The sequence below is a fragment of the Macaca fascicularis genome, chromosome 12 (genome assembly GCF_037993035.2).
Source record: "Macaca fascicularis isolate 582-1 chromosome 12, T2T-MFA8v1.1".
NCBI classification, from domain to species: domain Eukaryota; kingdom Metazoa; phylum Chordata; class Mammalia; order Primates; family Cercopithecidae; genus Macaca; species Macaca fascicularis.
The window spans coordinates 126234435-126259786 of NC_088386.1; the positions used below are offsets into that span (position 1 = coordinate 126234435).

General features: G+C 45.3%; 1 protein-coding gene across 8 annotated transcripts in view; it reads left to right on the forward strand.

The window, feature by feature from the left end:
- The window catches only part of SP140 (SP140 nuclear body protein), an 86747-nt gene extending 69300 nt beyond the window's left edge, over nucleotides 1-17447 (forward strand). For all 8 annotated transcript variants that reach the window (XR_012421546.1, XM_065526200.2, XM_065526203.2 and 5 more), the window contains 5 exons: nucleotides 14159-14274; nucleotides 14977-15085; nucleotides 15387-15464; nucleotides 15684-15827; nucleotides 16822-17447. Coding sequence is in view for 7 of the 8 variants with exons in the window: in XM_065526200.2 (XP_065382272.1) it covers nucleotides 14159-14274; nucleotides 14977-15085; nucleotides 15387-15464; nucleotides 15684-15827; nucleotides 16822-16920 (546 nt within the window). In the remaining variant the exon portion in view is untranslated. The remainder of the gene's footprint in view (nucleotides 1-14158; nucleotides 14275-14976; nucleotides 15086-15386; nucleotides 15465-15683; nucleotides 15828-16821) is intronic.
- Nucleotides 17448-25352: the final 7905 nt, after the last annotated feature.

Consider the following 25352-nt stretch of genomic DNA (forward strand, 5'->3'; position numbering starts at 1 on the left):
CACGATACTAGCACAATCCTAAATATATATGCACCTAATAGTGGAGTTCCCAAATTTATAAAATAATTACTCACTTTGGGAGGCCAAGGTGGGCAGATCACAAAGTCAGGAGATCAAGACCATCCTGGCTAATGCAGTGAAACCTCACCTCCACTAAAAATACAAAAAAAAAAAAAAAAAATTAGCCAGGCATGGTGGTGGGCACCTGTACTCCCAGCTACTCAAGAAGCTGAGGCAGGAGAATGGTGTGAACCCAGGAGGTGGAGCTTGTACTGAGCCGAGATTGCATCACTGCACTCCAGCCTGGGTGACAGAGCGAGACTCCATCTCAAAAACAAAAACAAAAGCAATTACTGGAATAGGAACAGCTCCAGTCTCCAACTCCCAGCGCAAGCAACACAGAAGACCGGTGATTTCTGCATTTTCAACTGAGGTACTGGGTTCATCTCACTAGGGAGTGCCGGATAATCGGTGCTGGTCAGCTGCTGCAGCCCGACCAGCGAGAGCTAAAGCAGGGCGAGGCATCGCCTCACCTGGGAAGCGCAAGGGGGAAGGGAATCCCTTTTCCTAGCCAGGGGAACTGAGACACACAACACCTGGAAAATCGGGTAACTCCCACCCCAATACTGCACTTTAAGCAAACGGGCACACCAGGAGATTATATCTCACACCTGGCTGGAGGGTCCCACGCCCACGGAGCCTCCCTCATGGCTAGCACAGCAGTCTGTGATCTAACCGCAAGGCAGCAGCGAGGCTGGGGGAGGGGTGCCCACCATTGCTGAGGCTTAAGTAGGTAGACAAAGCCGCTGGGAAGCTCGAACTGGGTGGAACTCACAGCAGCTCAAGGGAACCTGCCTGTCTCTGTAGACTCCACCTCTGGGGACAGGGCACAGTAAACAACAACAAAAGCAGCAGAAACCTCTGCAGACGCAAACGACTCTGTCTGACAGCTTTGAAGAGAGCAGTGGATCTCCCAACACGGAGGTTGAGACCTGAGAAGGGACAGACTGCCTGCTTAAGTGGGTCCCTGACCCCTGAGTAGCCTAACTGGGAGACATCCCCCACTAGGGGCAGTCTGACACCCCACCCCTCACAGGGTGGAGTACACCCCTGAGAGGAAGCTTCCAAAGCAAGAATCAGACAGGTACACTCGCTGTTCAGCAATATTCTATCTTCTGCAGCCTCTGCTGCTGATACCCAGGCAAACAGGGTCTGGAGTGGACCTCAAGCTATCTCCAACAGACCTACAGCTGAGGGTCCTGACTGTTAGAAGGAAAACTATCAAACAGGAAGGACACCTACACCAAAACCCCATCAGTACGTCACCATCATCAAAGACCAGAGGCAGACAAAACCACAAAGATGGGGAAAAAGCAGGGCAGAAAAGCTGGAAATCAAAAAATAAGAGCGCATCTCCCCCTGCAAAGGAGCGCAGCTCATCGCCAACAACGGATCAAAGCTGGACGGAGAATGACTTTGATGATATGAGAGAAGAAGGCTTCAGTCCATCAAACTTCTCAGAGCTAAAGGAGGAATTACGTACCCAACGCAAAGAAACTAAAAATCTTGAAAAAAAAGTGCAAGAATTGATAGCTAGAGTAATTAATGCAGAGAAGGTCATAAACGAAATGACAGAGATGAAAACCATGACACGAGAAATACGTGACAAATGCACAAGCTTCAGTAACCGACTCGATCAACTGGAAGAAAGAGTATCAGCGATTGAGGATCAAATGAATGAAATGAAGCGAGAAGAGAAACCAAAAGAAAAAAGAAGGAAAAGAAATGAACAAAGCCTGCAAGAAGTATGGGATTATGTAAAAAGACCAAATCTACGTCTGATTGGGATGCCTGAAAGTGAGGGGGAAAATGGAACCAAGTTGGAAAACACTCTTCAGGATATCATCCAGGAGAACTTCCCCAACCTAGTAGGGCAGGCCAACATTCAAATCCAGGAAATACAGAGAACGCCACAAAGATACTCCTCGAGAAGAGCAACTCCAAGACACATAATTGCCAGATTCACCAAAGTTGAAATGAAGGAAAAAATCTTAAGGGCAGCCAGAGAGAAAGGTTGGGTTACCCACAAAGGGAAGCCCATCAGACTAACAGCAGATCTCTCGGCAGAAACTCTACAAGCCAGAAGAGAGTGGGGGCCAATATTCAACATTCTTAAAGAAAAGAATTTTAAACTTAGAATTTCATATCCAGCCAAACTAAGTTTCATAAGTGAAGGAGAAATAAAATCCTTTACAGATAAGCAAATGCTTAGAGATTTTGTCACCACCAGGCCTGCCTTACAAGAGACCCTGAAGGAAGCACTAAACATGGAAAGGAACAACTGGTACCAGCCATTGCAAAAACATGCCAAAATGTAAAGACCATCGAGGCTAGGAAGAAACTGCATCAACTAACGAGCAAAATAACCAGTTAATATCATAATGGCAGGATCAAGTTCACACATAACAATATTAACCTTAAATGTAAATGGACTAAATGCTCCAATTAAAAGACACAGACTGGCAAACTGGATAAAGAGTCAAGACCCATCAGTCTGCTGTATTCAGGAGACCCATCTCACATGCAGAGATATACATAGGCTCAAAATAAAGGGATGGAGGAAGATCTACCAAGCAAATGGAGAAAAAAAAAAGCAGGGGTTGCAATCCTAGTCTCTGAGAAAGCAGACTTTAAACCATCAAAGATCAAAAGAGACAAAGAAGGCCATTACATAATGGTAAAGGGATCAATTCAACAGGAAGAGCTAACTATCCTAAATATATATGCACCCAATACAGGAGCACCCAGATTCATAAAGCAAGTCCTTAGAGACTTACAAAGAGACTTAGACTCCCATACAATAATAATGGGAGACTTCAACACTCCACTGTCAACATTAGACAGATCAGCGAGACAGAAAGTTAACAAGGATATCCAGGAATTGAACTCATCTCTGCAGCAAGCGGACCTAATAGACATCTATAGAACTCTCCACCCCAAATCAACAGAATATACATTCTTCTCAGCACCACATCGCACTTATTCCAAAATTGACCACATAATTGGAAGTAAAGCACTCCTCAGCAAATGTACAAGAACAGAAATTATAACAAACTGTCTCTCAGACCACAGTGCAATCAAACTAGAACTCAGGACTAAGAAACTCAATCAAAACCGCTCAACTACATGGAAACTGAACAACCTGCTCCTGAATGACTACTGTGTACATAACGAAATGAAGGCAGAAATAAAGATGTTCTTTGAAACCAATGAGAACAAAGATACAACATACCAGAATCTCTGGGACACATTTAAAGCAGTGTGTAGAGGGAAATTTATAGCACTAAATGCCCACAAGAGAAAGCAGGAAAGATCTAAAATGGACACTCTAACATCACAATTAAAAGAACTAGAGAAGCAAGAGCAAACACATTCGAAAGCTAGCAGAAGGCAAGAAATAACTAAGATCAGAGCAGAACTGAAGGAGATAGAGACACAAAAAACCCTCCAAAAAATCAATGAATCCAGGAGTTGGTTTTTTGAAAAGATCAACAAAATTGACAGACTGCTAGCAAGACTAATAAAGAAGAAAAGAGAGAAGAATCAAATAGACGCAATAAAAAATGATAAAGGGGATATCACCACCAACCCCACAGAAATACAAACTACCATCAGAGAATACTATAAACACCTCTACACAAATAAACTAGAAAATCTAGAAGAAATGGATAATTTCCTGGACACTTACACTCTTCCAAGACTAAACCAGGAAGAAGTTGAATCCCTGAATAGCAGGCTCTGAAATTGAGGCAATAATTAATAGCCTGCCCACAAAAAAAAGTCCAGGACCAGATGGATTCACAGCTGAATTCTACCAGAGGTACAAAGAGGAGCTGGTACCATTCCTTCTGAAACTATTCCAATCAATAGAAAAAGAGAGAATCCTCCCTAACTCATTTTATGAGGCCAACATCATCCTGATACCAAAGCCTGGCAGAGACACAACAAAAAAAGAGAATTTTAGACCAATATCCCTGATGAACATCGATGCAAAAATCCTCAATAAAATACTGGCAAACCGGATTCAGCAGCACATCAAAAAGCTTATCCACCATGATCAAGTGGGCTTCATCCCTGGGATGCAAGGCTGGTTCAACATTCACAAATCAATAAACATAATCCAGTATATAAACAGAACCAAAGACAAGAACCACACGATTATCTCAATAGATGCAGAAAAGGCTTTTGACAAAATTCAACAGCCCTTCATGCTAAAAATGCTCAATAAATTCGGTATTGATGGAATGTACCTCAAAATAATAAGAGCTATTTATGACAAACCCACAGCCAATATCATACTGAATGGGCAAAAACTGGAAAAATTCCCTTTGAAAACTGGCACAAGACAGGGATGCCCTCTCTCACCACTCCTATTCAACATAGTGTTAGAAGTTCTGGCTAGGGCAATCAGGCAAGAGAAAGAAATCAAGGGTATTCAGTTAGGAAAAGAAGAAGTCAAATTGTCCCTCTTTGCAGATGACATGATTGTATATTTAGAAAATCCCATTGTCTCAGCCCAAAATCTCCTTAAGCTGATAGGCAACTTCAGCAAAGTCTCAGGATACAAAATTAATGTGCAAAAATCACAAGCATTCTTATACACCAGTAACAAACAAACAGAGAGCCAAATCATGAATGAACTTCCATTCACAATTGCTTCAAAGAGAATAAGATACCTAGGAATCCAACTTACAAGGGATGTAAAGGACCTCTTCAAGGAGAACTACAAACCACTGCTCCGTGAAATAAAAGAGGACACAAATAAATGGAAGAACATACCATGCTCATGGATAGGAAGAATCAATATCGTGAAAATGGCCATACTGCCCAAGGTTATTTATAGATTCAATGCCATCCCCATCAAGCTACCAATGAGTTTCTTCACAGAATTGGAAAGAACTGCTTTAAAGTTCATATGGAACCAAAAAAGAGCCCACATCTCCAAGACAATCCTAAGTCAAAAGAACAAAGCTGGAGGCATCACGCTACCTGACTTCCAACTATACTACAAAGCTACAGTAACCAAAACAGCATGGTACTGGTACCAAAACAGAGATATAGACCAATGGAACAGAACAGAGTCCTCAGAAATAATACCACACATCTACAGCCATCTGATCTTTGACAAACCTGAGAGAAACAAGAAATGGGGAAAGGATTCCCTATTTAATAAATGGTGCTGGGAAATTGGCTAGCCATAAGTAGAAAGCTGAAACTGGATCCTTTCCTTACTCCTTATACGAAAATTAATTCAAGATGGATTAGAGACTTAAATGTTAGACCTAAAACCATAAAAACCCTAGAAGAAAACCTAGGTAGTACCATTCAGGACGTAGGCATGGGCAAAGACTTCATGTCTAAAACACCAAAAGCAATGGCAGCAAAAGCCAAAATTGACAAATGGGATCTAATTAAACTAAAGAGCTTCTGCACAGCAAAAGAAACTACCATCAGAGTGAACAGGCAACCTACAGAATGGGAGAACATTTTTGCAATCTACTCATCTGACAAAGGGCTAATATCCAGAACCTACAAAGAACTCAAACAAATTTACAAGAAAAAAACACCCCCATCAAAAAGTGGGCAAAGGATATGAACAGACATTTCTCAAAAGAAGACATTCATACAGCCAACAGACACAGGAAAAAATGCTCATCATCACTGGCCATCAGAGAAATGCAAATCAAAACCACAATGAGATACCATCTCACACCAGTTAGAATGGCAATCATTAAAAAGTCAGGAAACAACAGGTGCTGGAGAGGATGTGGAGAAATAGGAACACTTTTACACTGTTGGTATGATTGTAAACTAGTTCAACCATTATGGAAAACAGTATGGCGATTCCTCAAGGATCTAGAACTAGAAGTACCATATGACCCAGCCATCCCATTACTGGGTATATACCCAAAGGATTATAAATCATGCTGCTATAAAGACACATGCACACGTATGTTTATTGCGGCACTATTCACAATAGCAAAGACTTGGAATCAACCCAAATGTCCATCAGTGACAGACTGGATTAAGAAAATGTGGCATATATACACCATGGAATACTATGCAGCCATAAAAAAGGATGAGTTTGTGTCCTTTGTAGGGACATGGATGCAGCTGGAAACCATCATTCTTAGCAAACTATCACAAGAACAGAAAACCAAACACCACATGTTCTCACTCACAGGTGGGAACTGAACAATGAGATCACTTGGACTCGGGAAGGGGAACATCACACACTGGGGCCTATCATGGGGAGGGAGGAGGGGGGAGGGATTGCATTGGGAGTTATACCTGATGTAAATGATGAGTTGATGGGTGCTGACGAGTTGATGGGTGCAGCACACCAACATGGCACAAATATACATATGTAGCAAACCTGCACTTTATGCACATGTACCCTAGAATTTAAAGTATAATAATAATAATAAATAAATAAATAAATAAGTGAAAAAAAAGGAAAAAAAAAAAAACAATTACTATTAGACCTAAGAAGTGAGATAGATGGCAACAGAATGATACTGGGGGACTTCAGTACTCCGCTGACAGCACTAGACAGGTCATCAAGATAGATAGTCAACCAAGAAAGAATGGGCTTAAACTGTACACTAGAACAAGTGAACTTAACAGATATTTACAGAACATTCTACCCAACAACTGCAGAATATACATCCTTTTCATCAGTACGTGGAACATTCTCCAAGATAGACCATATGATAGGCCACATAACAAGTCTCTACAAATTTAAGAAAATTGAAATTATAGCAAGTACTCTCTCAGACCACAGTGGAATAAAATTGGAAATCAGCTCCAAAAGGAACCCTCAAAACCATGCATGTACAAGGAAATTAAATAATCTTCTCCTGAATGATCACTGGGTCCACAATGAAATCAAGATGGAAATGAAAAAATCCTTTGAACTGAACGATAATAGTGACACAACCTATCAAAACCTCCAGGATACAGAAAAAGCAAAGCTAAGAGGAAAGTTCATAGCATTGAATGCCTACATCAAAAAGTCTGAAATAGCACAAATAGACAATCTAAGTTCACACCTGAAGCAACTAGAGAAAGAAGAACAAACCAAACCCAAACCCAGCAGAAGAAAAGACATAACAAAGATCAGAGAAGAACTCAATGAAATTGAAACCAAAAAAAAAATACCAAAGATATATGAAACAAAAAGCTGGTTCTTTGAAAAGATAAACAAAATTGATACACTATTAGAAAGATTAAGAAAAGACTAGAGAAGATCCAAATAAGCCCAATTAGAAACAAAATGGGAGATATTACAACCAATACCACAGAAATACAGAAGATCACTTAAGGCTACTACGAACACCTTTATGTGCACAAACTAGAAAACCTAGAGGAGATGGATAAGTTCCTGGAAATATACCACCCTCCTAGATTAAAGCAGGCAAAAATAGAAACTCTGAAGAGACCAGTAACAAGCAGTGAGATTGAAATGGTAATTAAAAAAATGCCAATACTAGAAAGGCCAGGACGAGATGAATTCACAACTGAATTCTATCAGACCTTCAAAGGAGATTTGATACCAATCCTACTGAAACTATTCCAAAAGATAGAGAAAGAGGGCATCCTCCCTAAATCATTCTATGAAGCCAGTGTCACCCTAATACCAAAACCAGGAAAGGACATAACAAGCAAAGGAAACTACAGAACAATATTCCTGATGAACATAGATGCAAAAATCCTCAACATAATATGACCTAACTGAATCTAGCAGCCTATCAGAAAAGATAATCCACCATGATCAAGTGGGCTTCATACCAGGGATGCAGGGATGGTTTAACATACTCATGTCAGTAAATGTGATACACCACATAATCAGAATTAAAAACAAAAATTGTATGACCATCTCAATAAAGACAGCAAAAGCATTTGACAAAATCCAGCACCCTCTTGTGATTAAAACCCTCCACAAAATTGGTATAGAGGGGACATACCTTAAGGTAATAAAAGCCATCTATGACAAACCCATAGCCAACATAATACTGAAATGGGAAAAGTTGAAAGCATTCCCTCTGAGACCTGGAACAAGACAAGGATGCCCACTTTCACCACTTCTGTTCTACATGATACTGGAAGTCCTAGCCAGAGCAATCAGACAAGAGAAGGAAATAAAGGGCATACAAATCAGTGAAGAGGAAGTCAAACTGTTGCTGGTCGCCAATGTGATCGTATACCTAGAAAACCCTAAGGACTCATCCAAAAACCTCCTACATATGATAAATGAATTCAGTAAAGCATCAGGATACAAAATCAATGTACACAAATCAGTAGCACTGTTCCGCACTAACAGCGACCAAGCTGAGAATCAAATCAAGAATTCAACCCCTTTTACACTAGCTGCAAAAAAATAAAATACTTACGAATATACCTAACCACGGAGATGAAAGACCTCTACAAGGAAAACTACAAAACACTGCTGAAAGAAATCACAGATGACACAAACAAATGGAAACATGTCCTATGCTCATGGATGGGTAGAGTCAATATTGTGAAAATGATCATACTGCCAATAGCAATCTAGAAATTCAATGCAATTCCCATCAAAATACCATGATCATTTTTCACAGAACTAGAAAAAACAATTCTAAAATTCATATAGAACCAAAAAAGAGCTCATGTAGCCAAAGCAAGACTAAGCACAAAGAACAAACCTGGAGGCATCACATTATCTGACTTCAAACTATACTACAAGGCTATAGTCACCAAAACAGCATAGTCTGGATGTGAGAATATACCAGTACACATAGACCAATGGAACAGAAGAGAGAACTGAGAAATAAAGTAAAATATTTACAGCCAGCTAACCTTTGACAAAGCAAACAAAAGCATAAAGAGGGGAAAGGACACCCCATTCAACCAATAGAGCTGGCATAATTCGCAAGCCACATTTAGAAGACTGAAACTGGATCCTCATCTCTCACCTTATACAAAAATCAACTAAAGATGGATCAAAGACTTAAATCTAAGACCTGAAACCATACAAATTCTAGAAAATAACATTGGAAAAACTCTTCTAGACATTGGCTTAGGAAAGCGTTCAGGACCAAAAATGCAAAAGCAAATGCAAGAAAAACAAAGATAAATAGATGAGACTTAATTAAACTAAAAAGCTTCCATACAGAAAAAGAAATAATCAACAGAATAAACAGACAACCCACAGAGTGGGAGAAAATATTTGCAAACTATGCATCCGACGGAGGACTAATATCCAGAATCTACAAGGAACTCAAAGCAGTCAACAAGAAAAAATCAAATAATCCCATCAAAACGTGGGCTAAGGACATGAATAGACAATTCTCAAAAGAAGATAGAGAAATGGCCAAACAACATGAAAAAATGCTCAACATCACTAATGATCAGGGAAATGCAAATCAAACCCGCAATGCAATACCACCTTACTCCTACAAGAATGGCCATAATTAAAAAATCAAAAACAATAGGTGTTGGCATGGATGTAGTGAAAACAGAACACTTTTACACGTCTGGTGGGAATGTAAACTAGTACAGCCACTATGGAAACAGTACAGAGGTTCCTTAAAGAAGTATGAGTAGATCTACCGTTTGATCCAGCAGTCCCACTACTGATGGCAGTGGCGGGCAGTCTGAAGTGGCTGCTGCCATGAAGCTGGCTGCAGTGAGGTGCAGGCACAGGCCATGGGTCCTCCCGTTCAGACACAGAGGCAGGTGATCCCCAGAGCCATTCGCCCTTGGAGCCCACCTCTGGGAGTCGCTGCAATGGGGCTAGGCCCAGCTGCCCATAGGGAGTGGTCAGGCAGGGAGGGGTGAGCAGAGAGAGGCCCCAAGGCGGAGCTGGGCCAGTGGTGGTTTGGCACTTGCACAGGTAGTGTGGAGGTCGGCCCCCAATGCAGAGCAGTGGCCATGCTTCAGGGGCCAGGGTGGGAAGTGGAAGTGGTGCCCACTTCCAGGACCCAGCCAGCAACGCGGCCCCCACACCCACTCTGCCCTCAGTGCCAGGTTCCTGCCCCTCACAGAAGGCTAAACGAAGGGCCGCCAGAGGCTGTGTCCCTAGGATCTGCCCCGAGTTAGAGTGACCGCTGTGACTGGTGCTTTCAGCAGCCAAGACGGGAGGCAATCCGCTCCTGGAGGTTTCCCCCTGGCAGGGTCACGAGCCAGGAGAGGGGGTGCCCCAAGTCGTCCCTGACCCTTGGGCCACAGGAGGAACTTGAGGCAACATCACCCCTGCCCCAGACCCTGGCCTGGGACTGGCAAGGGTGGGAGCCCCCAACCCAGGCTGCAAGGAGGTAGACAGGGCAGCAGGAATGGCTGCAGGAGCAGCAGTGGCGGCAGTGGATCCCCTGTGCCCTGAGGCAGCTCACTGTGTCACGCTCACCCCTCACATGGCCAGCAAGACCTGCTCCCAAGCCCAGAGCCTCTATCACAGCCTGGACCTCTCTCCCCGCTGCGTCCTAGGAACCTGCAAGCACCTGGCCAAAGGTGCAGCCAGGACTCACAGAACTGGCCCCTGAGTGTCAGGTTCCTTTGCGTGAGGTTGGCTGGGCACTGTGCCACCTGCACCTCATCCACAACTGCTGCAGGAGACACAGAGAGGGGGCATGGCTGAGGCTGCCACACTGCAGAGCCAGGGACAAGCAGGAGCCCTGCCTCCCGAATTGGCAGGGCAGGAGCTTGCCAGGCACAACTGCAGGTGCCCAGGTCGCAGCTGTAGGCCTGGGCCTCCCAGTGCTCTTGGGGGCCCAGGAGGCCATCCTCCTTCTGCCATGGCAGGCTAGGGTGTGTCTGCTTCTGCTGCCTGACCTCTCCCTGCTCCCGGCACCCGCTGCAATCTTGGAGCGGGGTTGGGGCTGAGCCCAGGTGTGGTTGCAGCCCAGTCAGGTGTGTACATACTTGGGGCAGAGCTGACACACCAGGCCCCTGCCGCCTGCACCCCTCTGGATTTTGAGTGCTGACAAGCATAGGAGAGAGGCCAAGAATGGGCTGGGGCCAGCTCAGCACTGGCCTGCAAGTGCCCCTTGGGGCAAAGGGCCTGGGCACCATGGGTGGCGGGGGAAGGCAGACAGGCTCCTGGGTGGGAAGGGGCAGGTTCCTGGTGAGGCACCACCTTCAGGCAAGGGAGGGCCTGAAGGCTGGGAACTGGGCTGCCAATCCTGTGGACCAGAGTGGGAACTTGCAATGCCTTTCAAAGGTCTGCTCATGGTCACCTATGGGCCAATCAGCATACACTTCCCTCTGAAGCTCATAAAAGCTCTAGACTCAGTCAGACTTGGAGAGAACATCCTGGACACCCAGCAGCAGAGAGGAGCTTTGCACTTCAGGGACTACCTGCCAGCAGAGAGAAGTCACCTACCCCAGGACCTCCTCCTTTCTGCTGAGGGCTGAACACTCATCAGGAAACCCTGGCTGCAGAAAGAAGCTACCCACAGTGGGTCTCTGAGCTGTTCTACTGCTCAGTAAAGCTCCTCTTCGTCTTGCTCACCCTCCACTTGTCTGTGTCCCTCATTCTTCCTGGTCGCAGGACAAAAGAACTTGGGATCTGCTGAATGGCGAGGCTAAAGAGCTGTAACACAAACAGGGCTGAAACATGCCCCTTTATTACCACGTTGTGGGTGAAGAGGAGAGAAGAGCTGCAGCCATTTGGGGACACCAGACCTGGAAGCTCCCTGAGCCAGGGCTGTGACTCCCTTTTGAAGGCTCTGTGGTTCCTGGCATCTTCAAGCTTCCAGGTGCCACCACATTCCATGGTGCCAGCCATGGAAGCTGCTTGCAGTGTGCCTGGTCCAGACACAGCCTCGCAGAGAGCCAGTGCTCATGCCAGCACCTGGAGTTGTCTGCCCTTATGCAACAGCAGGGCATGTCTGACTGTGTGCAGTGGCTGGCCCCCCTGCTTGCTCACACACCCCTCCCTGCTCCATGCCTGACCTGCCCCATGGCAGGCCCTTGGTAGGTGTGGGATCCAGGCCAGTAGCCTGAACCAAGTGCAGCCTGCCAGGCCAAGTGGGTGGAAGCAGCCCAGTGGGCCCAAGCAAAACTCAGGCAAAGGCGCCACTGGCTACAGAGGTTTCTAGCAAGAAAAAGCAATACCCCAAGGATTCTGTAACACTACTGGGTATCTACCTAGCAGAAAAAAAACTCATTATATGAAAAAGACACTTGCACATGGATGTTTATACACACACACACACACACACACACACACACACCATGGAATACTACTCAGGTATAAAAAGGAATGCAATAATGACATTCACATCAACCTGGATGGAGTAGGAGACCATTATTCTAAGTGAAATAACTCAGGAATGGAAAACCAAACAACGTATGTTCTCACCTATAAGTTGGAGCTAAGCTATGAGGATGCAAAGACATAAGGATGATACAACGGGCCTTGGAGACTGAGAGGGAAGGGTGGAAGGAGGGTGAGGGGTAAAAGACTACACATTGGGTACAGTGTACACTGTTCTTGTGATGAGTGCACCAAAATCTCAAAAACCACCACTAAAAAAATTATCCATGTAACCAAAAACCACCTGTTCCCCCAAAACTATTGAAATAATAGTTTTTTTTTAAAGATTAAGGATTTGACATATTTAAATGTTTGGTACTTCATTCCCACCCTAGGGTTTTGGAGATGGCAGAACACACAACATCTGACACTGGACAGATGAGATTGACAGCAGTTTATGAGTCACATTTACTCAGTAGCCCGGTGGGGGAGGGCAGGCATCCCACACCACACAGGGCCACATGGGGGCTGCGCTCAGGAACAGAGGAAACAGTCAGTGGCTGTGGAGGGTGGGCTGTCCCCTGCTTCCAGAGGGAGAGTGTGATTGGCTGGCTTGAATAATTCCATGGTTGGCAGGGAATTGAAATCAGCTATTCAAAAATAAGCAGAAGGTGCAAGCCGTCCTCTTGATCAGAAGTGTTGGTAGGAAACCTTACCTGCAGGAGCAGAGGCGGGGGAGAACTTGTAGATAGACCATTCTAGGCCCTCCCAGTGTTACCAGATGTCCAGGCTGCACATAATATTGAACTCTAATTTTAGTCCTCACAGCACTTTTCCCTTGAACGACAAAGGGCTCAGTCACAGACCGGTTCTTTGTCATGAATACACATGCATTTGTCTACAATACAGCCTCTACGTATTGGTCTCTATATTTGCTCTATAATTCTGTTGGTTTTTAATGACTGGGATTTGCTCCACAACACATGAATGCAAATACTATCATATTTTAACTTCCCCAAATCAAATTAAATCTGGCTGAAGGTCTCATATATTGAGACTGGTGGGAAATAGAGAATTAGTTGATTTCCCATTCTTTTTATAGAACAAAGCACCAGCTCTTTTATGGGCCCAGGAAATGAGGAGAGGGCCTCCATCTTCAACACTGTATGGTGCTGTTACCACTGTCCTTGGCCATTGGAGATGGCACCTTCGCACCTTACAATTCAGGTTAGCTAAGTCATGGGAGATCATCTGCCAGGCTCCCAGAGCCGAAGAGCTCTGTGCTTCCTGTGGTCCACATGGTCATCTGTACCCACGGTCCTTCCCCCTCAGAGGTCGGCGTAGAGCCCTCCAGGCGCAAAACCTACAGTCTAGGAACCCCTAACTAGGCCCTCTCTTCAACTCATGGGGAACTTATGGCCAAGAATATGGCATGTGATGATATCTCAGAAGCTTATTCTCTCATATGTAATTCTCTGAGTCTCCTTTTCACCAGTTGATTTGTGGTATAGGCAAATGGATTTAACACTTTATTTGAAAACCTGGTTTTATCTGCAGCATAATACAATTATTCAGATTCCTATAAAATCACCATCTTGCTTTGTTGCTAGTCTTTCTGCATTACAAACTCTGGTTTTATAAGGAAAACGTTTTTATTCTGACACATACCCCTGCCTCCTGAACTTCACTGCAGACCAGGATTTGCTCTGAAATCTCCCTGCCATGCTTTTCCTTCATATCCCAGGGAGAAGCATACGCCTGTCCACACAGACTCACACAAGGCAGTGTGTTCTAGATGCCCAGAGGGGTGGCCTTCCTGAATCTTGCAGTTCCCAGTGACGTGGACGCTGTTTTACCTTCTAGATGAGAAACTTGGATGAGTGTGAGGTGTGCCGGGACGGAGGGGAGCTGTTCTGTTGTGACACTTGTTCAAGAGTCTTCCATGAAGACTGTCACATCGCGCCTGTGGAAACTGAGAGGTGAGTGACATGCAGGGGCCTCTCCTTCCTGCTTTAAGGGACCTTCCGCCTGCCATGCGCGCTCTCCAGCAGAGCGCCCACTTGTGTCTAGATGGGGAAGGGGCAGGTTCGTCGGGTACTGGGACCCAGCAGTGTGTTCAGAGAGCAGCGGGAGACGCTGGCAGCAGGAGGTTCATGTTCTCTGTGCTCTCAGGGACCCGCCTCTGATATGCTGAGGCCAGTGCTGGGGACCCTTTGCCTACATACTGGCCTTGTCCTTTCCTTCAAGTTTTGCAGCAGGGTGGGTTGGAGACAAGAAGCACCAGTTGTTTATATTTTGTGCTTATTCATGCAAGACAGGAAGCACAGTCTCATTGGGCTGATGGAGGCCCGAGGTCCCTGGAGCTGAAAGCCCAGTTTCTGAAACTCAGGCCTGGCAGGCAGGGCTGCTTGTGCTCCCAGCAGCTCAGACAGGAAAAGGAGAGTCCACACTCATGGTGACACCACCTTCCGAGAGGATTCCTGCCTGCTGCTACCACTGATGCGAGGGAAAGGCCAATGGCTGGAGATCCCATGTGTGAATCCTGCATACTCTGGGAGGTATTCTCCTCCCTCCCATGGCTGAGGCCATTGGCCATTCCTGAAGGAAGACAGTGGCAGCCACAGGAACGGTGGCCGTTTCCAGGGTCCCTGCCCTCTGCTCACCCATGTCCAATCTCTCAGGACCCCGTGGAGTTGCATCTTCTGCAGGATGAAGGAGTCTTCAGGAAGCCAACAGTGTTGTCAGGAATCTGAGGTCCTGGAGAGGCAGATGTGTCCGCAGGAACAGTTGGTAAGTCAGATGCAAACCCCAAGCCTTCTCCTTTCCCCTCACACGTGAGCACCATGAACAAGCGCAGGGTCAGGGGAATTCACAAAAGGAGCCTGCTCTTCCGAGCCACACTTCAATCGCACTGATAGAACACCCCAATTTGTTTGCACAAAAAATAACTCAGCCATGACATGTCTGTTTCCAAGAGCCACACATGTTAGAGAAACTTGTGGAAGAAGGGTGTGAGTCGTGTGCTCCGTCTCATGCATGTGGGCTCATTCTCTCCAAGCTGCTTTTCATTTACAGCCTCTTTCTTTTGCAGAAATGTGAGTTCCTCCTCTTGAAAGTCTATTGCTGTTCTGAGAGCTCCTTTTTTGCCAAGATTCCATACTATTATTATGTAAGTAAAAACAGCAACCCATGATTACAGGCTGCCATGACATTACCTGACCCTGAAATGGGCCCTCGTGAGATTTGTGATCTTAATCCCACGGGGCAAGAGCACACGCCGTCTTTACAACCTTCACCTTGTTGTATTTCTGCTGGATTTTATGGGAATCCACAGAAAGCAGACATTGAACTATACTGGTAGATTTTCTGTTGTTTTTTTTGTCACCAGATTAGAGGGACGTGTCAAGGCCTGAAGGAGCCCATGTGGTTGGATAAAATCAAGAAAAGGCTGAATGAGCACAGTTACCCCCAAGTGGAGGGGTTTGTACAAGACATGCGCCTCATCTTCCAGAACCACAGGGCCTCTTACAAGGTAGGTGGCTCTTCCTGCTTCCATTTCATTTCTTTCCATCCTTCCCCTCATTTTCTGGTGCCTAGAAAAATTTAGTTTCCCTCATCCTGTAATAAGCTTGCACAAGCAAGGGTTCTGGAAGTGATTGATTGTTTTCAGTTCAGAACTTAAGCTCTTCTTAGCAAAGAAACAGTGAGTCAAAAGGTGTCCCTGCAACCAGAACCCCAGGTCCTTGAGAGCTCCTCCCCTACCTGCCCCAGAGGAGACAGGAGCTCAGAGAGAGCAATTGAGTCCTGCCTGCTGCAGCATATAAAGAGAAGAGAATTTCATCTTAAAGTGATATTGTGCTTCTTATCTGCCCCCAATCCCAGAAATCCCAAACTCCAGATTCCTTTACATGTGAAGAGACCGTATGGTTAACACGGATTAGCAGCAAGGAGTAGAAGTGACAGAGAAAGGAACAGATTAGCAATCTTACCTTATACCCTTCCACTATCTGAATTGTTGAAAGAGCATAGATTACTTTTCTAACCCACTGAAATAAGCAACCAAAGCCAATAAATAAATATCCCAACTGTAGAAATGATTTCACTTTTCCGCCCTGTTAATAAGAAAGGATCATGCTGGTGAGAAACAGAAGTTACTGTTAGTTGCATGAGTTTTCAAGTTTAACCTGGTTAATGTAACTTAGGGTGTTTAAGATAAGAGTTCTACTTAACAATAGTGTATTTCACACTTCAACATTGTTCAGAGAGTAAATTTCAAATGTACTCACTGAAACAAAATGATAACTATTTGAGGTGATGAATATGTTAATTAGTTTGATTTAATTATTCCACATAGCAGTCATAAATCACAACATTACTTTGTACTCCAAAATATATACCATTATAAATTGTGGACTTTTAGTACTTTTTTTTGTTTTAAAGACTAGAGTCCTGATCATTCTCAGTTGAAAGTTGTCTGACGACGCTAATGATGAGAAGCATTGTTTTTGTCTTTATTATTTTTTCAGTACAAGGATTTTGGCCAAATGGGACTTAGACTGGAGGCTGAGTTTGAGAAGAATTTCAAGGAAGTGTTTGCTATTCAGGAAACAAATGGGAACAATTGACTGGATTAGTGGATGCTGAAGGCATTCAGCAAATAACACCCCAAAATATGCCACTGGTTTACCACTTACAAAAAATAAGGTCACTTGGGCACAGCACATGCAGAGAGGGGCTTTTCTCTGAGCCTCCCTCATCTGCCCAAAGACAAATCCTCAAAAGGAAATTCAATCATCATGAATCACAACCCTGAGTATCTCATCAGTCAGGGAAGAGTAAGTGCGATCACAGGGGAGGATACTGGAGTTGACACCATCCCATACAGACTCTCACCTCTCCTCCTGAGGGCTGCTCCAGACAACATTTATTACCTGGAAGACCTTTTATCTGAAAACCAGCCAAGCTTTATTCAGGAGACTCTTCTTCCCTTCACTCTCCCACTTCCGTGGCCACCTCCATGTAGAAGCCCCAAGCCCCCGTTCTTTTTCATAGCTCAGGATGGTGTATGGTGTATGAGACTCTTCTTGGAGTCTCATATTTCGTGAGTCTCCTATGCATAAATATATTATTAAAAAAATTTTCTTCCTGTTAATCTGCTTTTGTCAATTTAATTCATTCGTAGCTCAGCCAAAGAATCTAGCAGGGTAGAGGAAAGCCATCTTTCGCTCCCTTGCAAAGCTGTTGGCATCCTGGCACCATCTCCTCTTCTGGCCAGGTCTTTTCATCCCCAGCTGCTGAGTGGCAGCTGCTAATGCCAGCAGTCCCCAGAATATCACCCTGGGTCAAGTGGAACCAGCTTTGCCTGGAAGTGACACCCCATGGTCTGAGGCCGTCCCCCTTGCCTCAAAGCAGGACCAAGGATGTGGTGTGCGGCTACTCTGTGAGGCTACACAGAGCTTTTGGACACACGATGCTGCTTCCCCTGCTCCTTTCTGAGTGAACGCTCACCATAAATCTCTTGCTTAAGGGACTTCGTCCCAGAATGTGCTTCTGGGGAATGCAACCTAAGGTAATGGCCCCAGGAAGTGAGCTCTGAGGACAGGATTCTGGAGTTGGATCACTGTCTAGCCCAATGGTGCTGGGTGGAATATGGATAGTCCCAGAAGTGCTATCACTGAGCAGTTGTCCAAATTTTCACCTGTAGTAAATTGGATGAGCTACAGGTCAAGAGGTAAAATAGCTGGTATAATTGTCTAGCATTTAAGAAGTGAGGAAAAGTAACTATAGAAGTATGGGTTTTGGTGTCTATTGCTAAGGGTCATTAATGTCCTGAGAAGAGTAAATGACAGGTTTAGATCTAGTCATCACCAGCCTAAAGAGAAGAGACCCTACAGCTGGAAGGCAGACAGCAAGGAAGGCCTATTACAGGCCCTTATTTTACAAAGAGCCAGACTTCAGAGAATACTGAATTCTAAGCTCAGGGTGGTCTCTCATGCCAATGTCAAGGCCTTGAAACTCAGCATGGGGCTATTTAGGTAGATGTACCTGAGAACTTTAACTCCAGATGCCCCCTGAACTCACTGGGCCTACAGAAAAGTCCTCTTGCCCCTTGTTGGAGGAGAGAGCTACCACCCCCACCCAACTCCCGATTTTTCTAGAATGAAGACTATATAGGGACCACTCAGGACGATGCAAGTGAAGAGTCCTGGGTAGGGCGACAAAGTGAAGGGAGCGTTCATCCTCCGAAGGAGCTGTAGGACTGGTCAGCTGCATCAGCAGGAGTGAGAAGATTGTGTCTGGGAGTGGATCCTGGTCCAGGAAGGGCGAAATGTGAAACCAGATAAGTGAGAATTATTGACAAAAGGGCAAGCTTCTCTACCACAGAGTTTAACTAGCCTGGCATGGGCCAAAGGTAACAATTCTGATATACTCCTGGGTGGCTCCCAGAGACTTAGTATAAGCTATGCTATACATTAAATCAAGTGGAAGCAGAGATACCAGGACTACTGTGGCAGAGTCTGGGAAAGGGGGTCCCAAGGATATAGAAGTTGGTGTGCTAGAATGACTCTGTGCTCTACAACTGGAGAATCCATCCATCAGGCGACCGAGTTCCTCCAAAGGGCGACACTACTAAGGTGTCTCAGACACTAACTAAGGTGAGAAGGAATGCACTGCTGAGGGGGCAGCACATCCTTGACAAGCTCAAAGGTGGCTGTCCCCTGCAGGCTGGAATAATGCTAGGGATGTTTTATAGAACTGGATCCCCCAGTAGTGAGCAACATGATAGAATTCCAGAATAACAGAGGCCAAGTGGCGGCATTTAACTGTGAGGACAAGATAAAGTAATTTCCCTAAGGGTCATCAACGTTAGAGTGACAGCTGAGAGGCCTGGCCTGTAGGTATCTATGAAGGCAGACATGCATGGATATGCTCTTCCTACAGGCAAGACAGATGGGCAGCTGACAAGGATATTGCTTTAGATATATTATTTAAAAAATTGAAAATCGATGAGCAGAATGCCGAGGTCGGCTCTCTAAAGGTAAAGTCTAGACCCCTTGCCCAGCTTCCGAACCTCAGCCAGTTCTCAATGGAATCCAGAACCCACTGATAGAAATGAGGGCAGTTTCTCATAAAGAAGAACCTTGTTAATGTGCACAGCACTGATTCCCTCAAGTTTTCACGGGAGGGCTCTATGACCATTTATTCGAGTAACTCACATGTTGGGGAAAGGAAAATACACAGATCTTTCAAGGGATGTTGAGTACAATGTCAGAGTTGATGCTAATCTCTGGGGACCCAAAGCCCTATCATGGCCCCTGTTAGAGTAGAGTACGTGGAGATCAGGTAATGTCCATCTCACAATGGGCCCTCTGGATCCACAGAGCCACCCAGCAATCATTTCCCCAGTTCCTGAATGTATAATCAGGATATGCATTCATGCAAACATCATAATACATAGCAATTGACTGACCTGGTTCCTTAACCTGTGGTTTCCTAAACTATGAAATAACAATGACTGTCTTAGGGAGGACCACGCAGAAGGCTCTGAAACTGAAGTTTCATGGTGAAAAAAGAGTAAGTTAAAAGCAATTATCACATTCTTGGGGAATTATAGAGATTAGTGCCACCTACAAAGATGTGAAGGAGGCAGTTACACCTCCATTTTAATTCAGCAGTCTGCCCTCTGGAAAAGCTAGGTAGTTCATGCTACTAAACAACTACTCTAAACTTAACCAAAGAGTAACCCCAATTACAGTTGTGGTGCCAAATGTGGTATCTTTATTATAACAGGTTAGCACAGCCTTAGTAAGTGATATGAAACTATTAATATGGAAATGACACTTTTAAAGGATCCAGCAGGATGTAGGTTGAGAAGCAATTCACATTCTCAAGGATTGGACAACAGTATATCTTTACAGTCTTGCTCCAGGGCAATGTGAATCCTGCTGTGTGTTACAATATAGCCTTTCTGGACACTCTGCAATACATTACATTGGCCTACCATATTGATGACAGTATGTTCATGGGCCTGATAAGCGAGAAAGGTTGACTATTCTGAATGACTTAGTAAGTCACAAACACTACAGGTGGTGGGAGAGAAACGCTGCAAAGATTCAGAGATATGCCATATAGGTAAGCTTTCAGGGGTTCAGTGGTCTGGAGCATGTCAGTGTATCCCCTCCAAAGCTCCATGCTATTGTAGCTCATATTTCTAGCACTAAGAAACCCACAGCTTGGTGGGCCTCCCCAGGTTAGGAGAATCACCATGGTTGACATTCTGATGAATGTGATTCTAGGCTTTGTAATGTGTGTGTGTTTGGGAGTCAGGGAGTAGGGAGGCAGTGGGTATACCATCTTAATAAATAAAAAATGCTTATCTTTTTTTTCACTTAATAATATACAATGGACATTGTCACATCAATAAATACAACTCTACATCATCATTGCCATACCTTTCATTTTTTCATCCAAACTGAATTGTTATTGGCTAGTTAGTGATTTTTGTCTTGCAAGCAACACTAACTTGTACTGACAGGCAGCATAGGCTAGCAATTAAGAGCACAGACTCTGAATGTAGCCCATGTAGGTAGAAGCTCAGCTCCTGCATGTGTCTACTTGTTGGCAGTGTGTGCTTGGGCAAGCTATTCTTCCTTCCCCTGCACTCTTTCATCTGTAAAATGGAGGTAACTCTCTGGATTATTGTGAAGATTAATAAGTTAATATTTATTATTCACTTAGAAAGTTTCTGGCCTTGCATGCAATACATAAGTAATAAATAAACAAATCTAAGATTAACACAAATACCCTTGTATCAATTCAGGCTCTTTGCCATCAATTGGGTCGAGAGAGACCCAATTTATCTAGGTTAGACAAAAAGTGACTTTGATGATGAAATACACAGTGCCTCACAGAAAGGGCTGGAAGGCAGGGGTACTGAGCTGGCAAATAGCCCTGGAAAAAGGCAGGAATCAGAGTGGTTCCAGGCATTGAGCACCAGGAATGATGCAGCCGTGTCCTTAAGGATGTTAATAATTTTACCAATCTTTTTTTTCTTTTTTAAAACAAACAACTCCTCACGATACTTCACTCAAGAGCCCAACTCCCACCAAACAGATCTGGCTGGCCTGGCCTGCCCCAGCACTGTGTTTAACATCCCCTCACTCTTGCGCCCAGAAGGGAGAGCTCCTTCACCCAAAGGAACCGGGAACTGTTAGGAAAGGGGGATGGAGGAGGCTGAACAGCCAAGAAAATCATAGCTGACCAAGGGAACCCACCTGGGATACTCAAGGCCTGGACCACTGCTGTCTAATGGAGGAATAGGGGCAATTCCAGGCCAGTCAGAGAGGATGCAGAGTTGGGGGCTGCCGAGTTCCTTGGGTCCATGGGACCAGGTAACTGTTTCCCTATTGCCCTGTGCTGCAGAGGCAAAGTCTGAGTTGGTCACTGTTCTAGAAGGAAGGGGGTCTGCCTTACACCACTGGACAACCAAGAACAAGGACAGGGGCTATACTGTCATGGTGTCAATCCAGTACACCCGCATTCAAAGAGACGCTGGATCCTGGGTGGGTTCCTACCCTGGGGGAGTGTGCCATGTCTCTGGGAGCTTCCAGGACCTGGCGCTCTAATTGTCTTGAGCTGGGAGGTCGTGAGCTCTTGGTAATGACCTCTCAGCTGGGATCTACCATGGTGAGTCCTGGGCGTCAGCACACACCCTGCTCTGCTGAGCTGGGAGAAGCACATTCCACCGGGAAGAAGGGTAGATGGCCCTGGGAGGCTTCACAAAACTCTGGAATTGGAGCCCAGGAACTAAAGTTGTCATGACTGTTTCCTATGACACCCAACTCTCACTTATACCCAGTAGGGTGCCATTTATTCCCTAATTAGATGCTCAGGGAAGTCACAGCAGGAAGGTGGCAGAGGGAAGGCCAGGGCCTGCATCCCTTGGAAAGAGGTGGCTGCTTCAGTAAGTTCCTGAAACCAGTGCAGGATTCGATACCATTACTCAATCTCCTTCTGTAACAAAGACAAAAAATACACTTAGTCTCCTCTGCAAGAGCTTATATGTCTCATCTATATAGATGGTCTGTAATTAACTCCAATGAAATTCTAGAATATCCATGCCTTTTCCCAGGGGTGTTATTTGTTTTCTTATTTTGTTTACTGAAATAAGTCAACTACTGTGAGCACAAAAGTACAGAGTATATATAATTCTGAGTTGTGTATCTCATAAGGAATGTGTGCTTCCTGTTGGATGCTATGTTTAGTGGTATCTCTTCTCTTGGGTGGGCAGTGGGCCCGGGGGAGTCTCTCTAGAACTTCTGGTGCCCCCAGGACCAGGCCTGAGTGTGGGAGGGGGTAGGGCTGGGTCATTTCTTAGGAGTGAGAAGCAGGGAGTTCTGCTTCTGATATTTAGGAGAAAACTCCTGAGCATCCAGTCTTCTTGCAGATGACAGCTAGAAACTGGACAGTAGTCGAAAAACAATGGCTTGAGGCCTCTGCAAGGTAAATGAAACTCAGAGAGGCACTTCCTGTTTTTTATTGCCTGTCCCTAAGAGCAGCAACAGTTTTGTGTGGGACAACCAAAGCTTTGATAGAAAGCCTATCTTCTTTGTTGTTGGCCGAGCCATGGGGAAGAGCCCAGAGCAACCAGGCTTTCTGGGGAATGAAGGGAAAATCCCAGAAGGCAAAAAGTCATAGAAAGGAACTCAAATAATGTGTATGAACCTTCCCAAGTCTCTGACTGATGCCTGGAGTAAAATGAAATCAGTCTGAACATAGGATGGAGCTTTGCCCACTGCAGACAAGAACTAGAGTGTAGCTTGAACCTAAACGCAGAAATCACCTGAAAGCTCTTCCTGTTCTGATCCAAGCTAGAGTTGGCAATTAGCTGCCAATGTAGTCACTCTAGATGCAGACTGGACACCGGGTGCTGCAGATCAATGTAGGTAACCAGGTGCCTTCCCACCTTCTGCTATCACTTCTGTTCAGATCCTCTGGGCTGAAATTTTTCATCTGACATGAAACCACCTCTTACTACATTACGTCAATACCGAGATGCTTCTCTCCTGAAATCTTCATTCACATTTTCCACCGACCCTCATGGTGTGTGCGACTGAAAGAGTCTACACCGGTTCATACAAGGACAGCACACTCTAGAGTTGTGTAGTGTGGCCCCACCAATATTAAGCAGGAAACTAGGGTGTGGCCTGTTCAGGGAAGCAGGTGACTCCTCTGCTGAGACATTTGGTTACATATTTAACTGCATCCTGCCAGAGCTGCCAGAAAGGCGGGTAGGACCACTTTCCATCTCCTGTTCACCTCATCCTCCAGAGGGTTCATCCACAGTTGCCTGAGTCTGGGTGGGGAGGAGGATGCAGGACTCCAGCCTTGAGATCTCAGGACCTCGAGTCTTGGCCATATAATGATGTGGCCACCACTTCTGGCTCTCTCTGGTGTCTGTGTTCACTCTTCTGGGTCTCAGAGAATGGGATGTGCCCATGGTTGGTGCACCCTGCATGCCAGTGGACATGTCTGCTCTTAGATGTTTTTGTAACGTCTGTGTCCGTACATGTGGCCCAGAGTGCTGTGCAGGAGCTGGCTGGTGCTTTTTGTTTTGTGCTTATTCAGGAAATACAAGAAATGACTCGTGGGTTCCTGCATGTGCCATTGTCTGAATGATAAATGGTAAATCCTGGCCCCACTTCCTCATGTCCCCAGTGGGGAAGGACCCAATTTCCAACTCTGGATTCTTACAAGCACAACTCAAGAATATCATTATTGTCATCATAGCTGAGCCTGGAATCCAGGCTCTGGGATAAATGTGAGCCCCTCACTTCCATGCCTCCACATTCAATGGACTGAATACCCTCTAGAATTATTCATGAGAGAGGGTGTAATAGGCCATAGATGGTATGTTCAGAGGGGTCTCCAATTCTCTCCAGAAAGGAGAGTGTCACCTACTAGACTGAGTCCACTGGCCATTCTCAACTGGTAGTACCTGCAGAAATGGATCTGTCCGGGAACTTACCCTTTATTCCCCTATACATCAAGAAAATGCATTGGTAGCAGATGAGATGGATGAGTTTTCAACTTCAATGTCGTTGTTTTGGGAACCAGCACAACTGTGTCAGTATGTTGTCCAGAAAGACATTGGACCAGAAGGCCCTGGAGGCCACCTGCTCCCCATAACCTGTTCCACCTGACAGTTTTACAGCCCACCTGGCCCTGACAACCTCACCCCTAGGTGAGACACAAGATTCCCAGCAAAGCATGGTTCCCAGGGCCATTTCATGACCTGGCCAGACCAGGTGGTCCTGTGCTAGTGGGCTGGGAGCCTGTAGGATGCCAGCCTGTTCCCTGGGTACAGCATTTGTACCCATGAGAAATACATGCACCAGTTATGAAAAATGCACAGGGCTGTCCCACCAGCTCCAGAGACCCACTTGGTCCTGGCGAGAACTCATTAGACTTTATTTTTTATTTCTCCTAGACCAGATCTGTTATGACTGACCATCTAAGAAGACCCATCTCATCCTCAAAACAGGATTTTCTCAGCCCTTGCTAGAAAAAGGTGCCCTGAGAGAACTCCCCTAGTGGTCCAGTCAGTTATCTACCCCCTACATTTCCAGGCAGAGCACCTGTAGAAAGGCACACTCCACCCCTTCCCTGCACATCTCTTCCAGACCACGGTTGGCAGATGGGCACTGGTCTTTGCTAGAACTGTACTTCCCGTCTCATAATCACTAAATCTTCATGAAGTTACACTTTCCACCCCACTCTTCCTTTGTTCAGCAACACTGAGGTCCTTGCCAGGGACCCTGTTCTTCATAGGAGCACCCACTTTCCAGCCCAAAGAAATGAAAGCTGCTGCCCACACGGTGCTGGTGAAGGCCATGTGGATGGGCCACCAGGTACTCTCCTTCTCTCACCACACATGCATCACCTGGCAGTCCTAAGATCTAGGATGGTTCAGGGACCATATTTTCCAGCTTACTGTGCTGAAAGTAATAGACACATGGAGGTTTGCAGAAATATTAGGAGTGAGGATTTGTTAAAA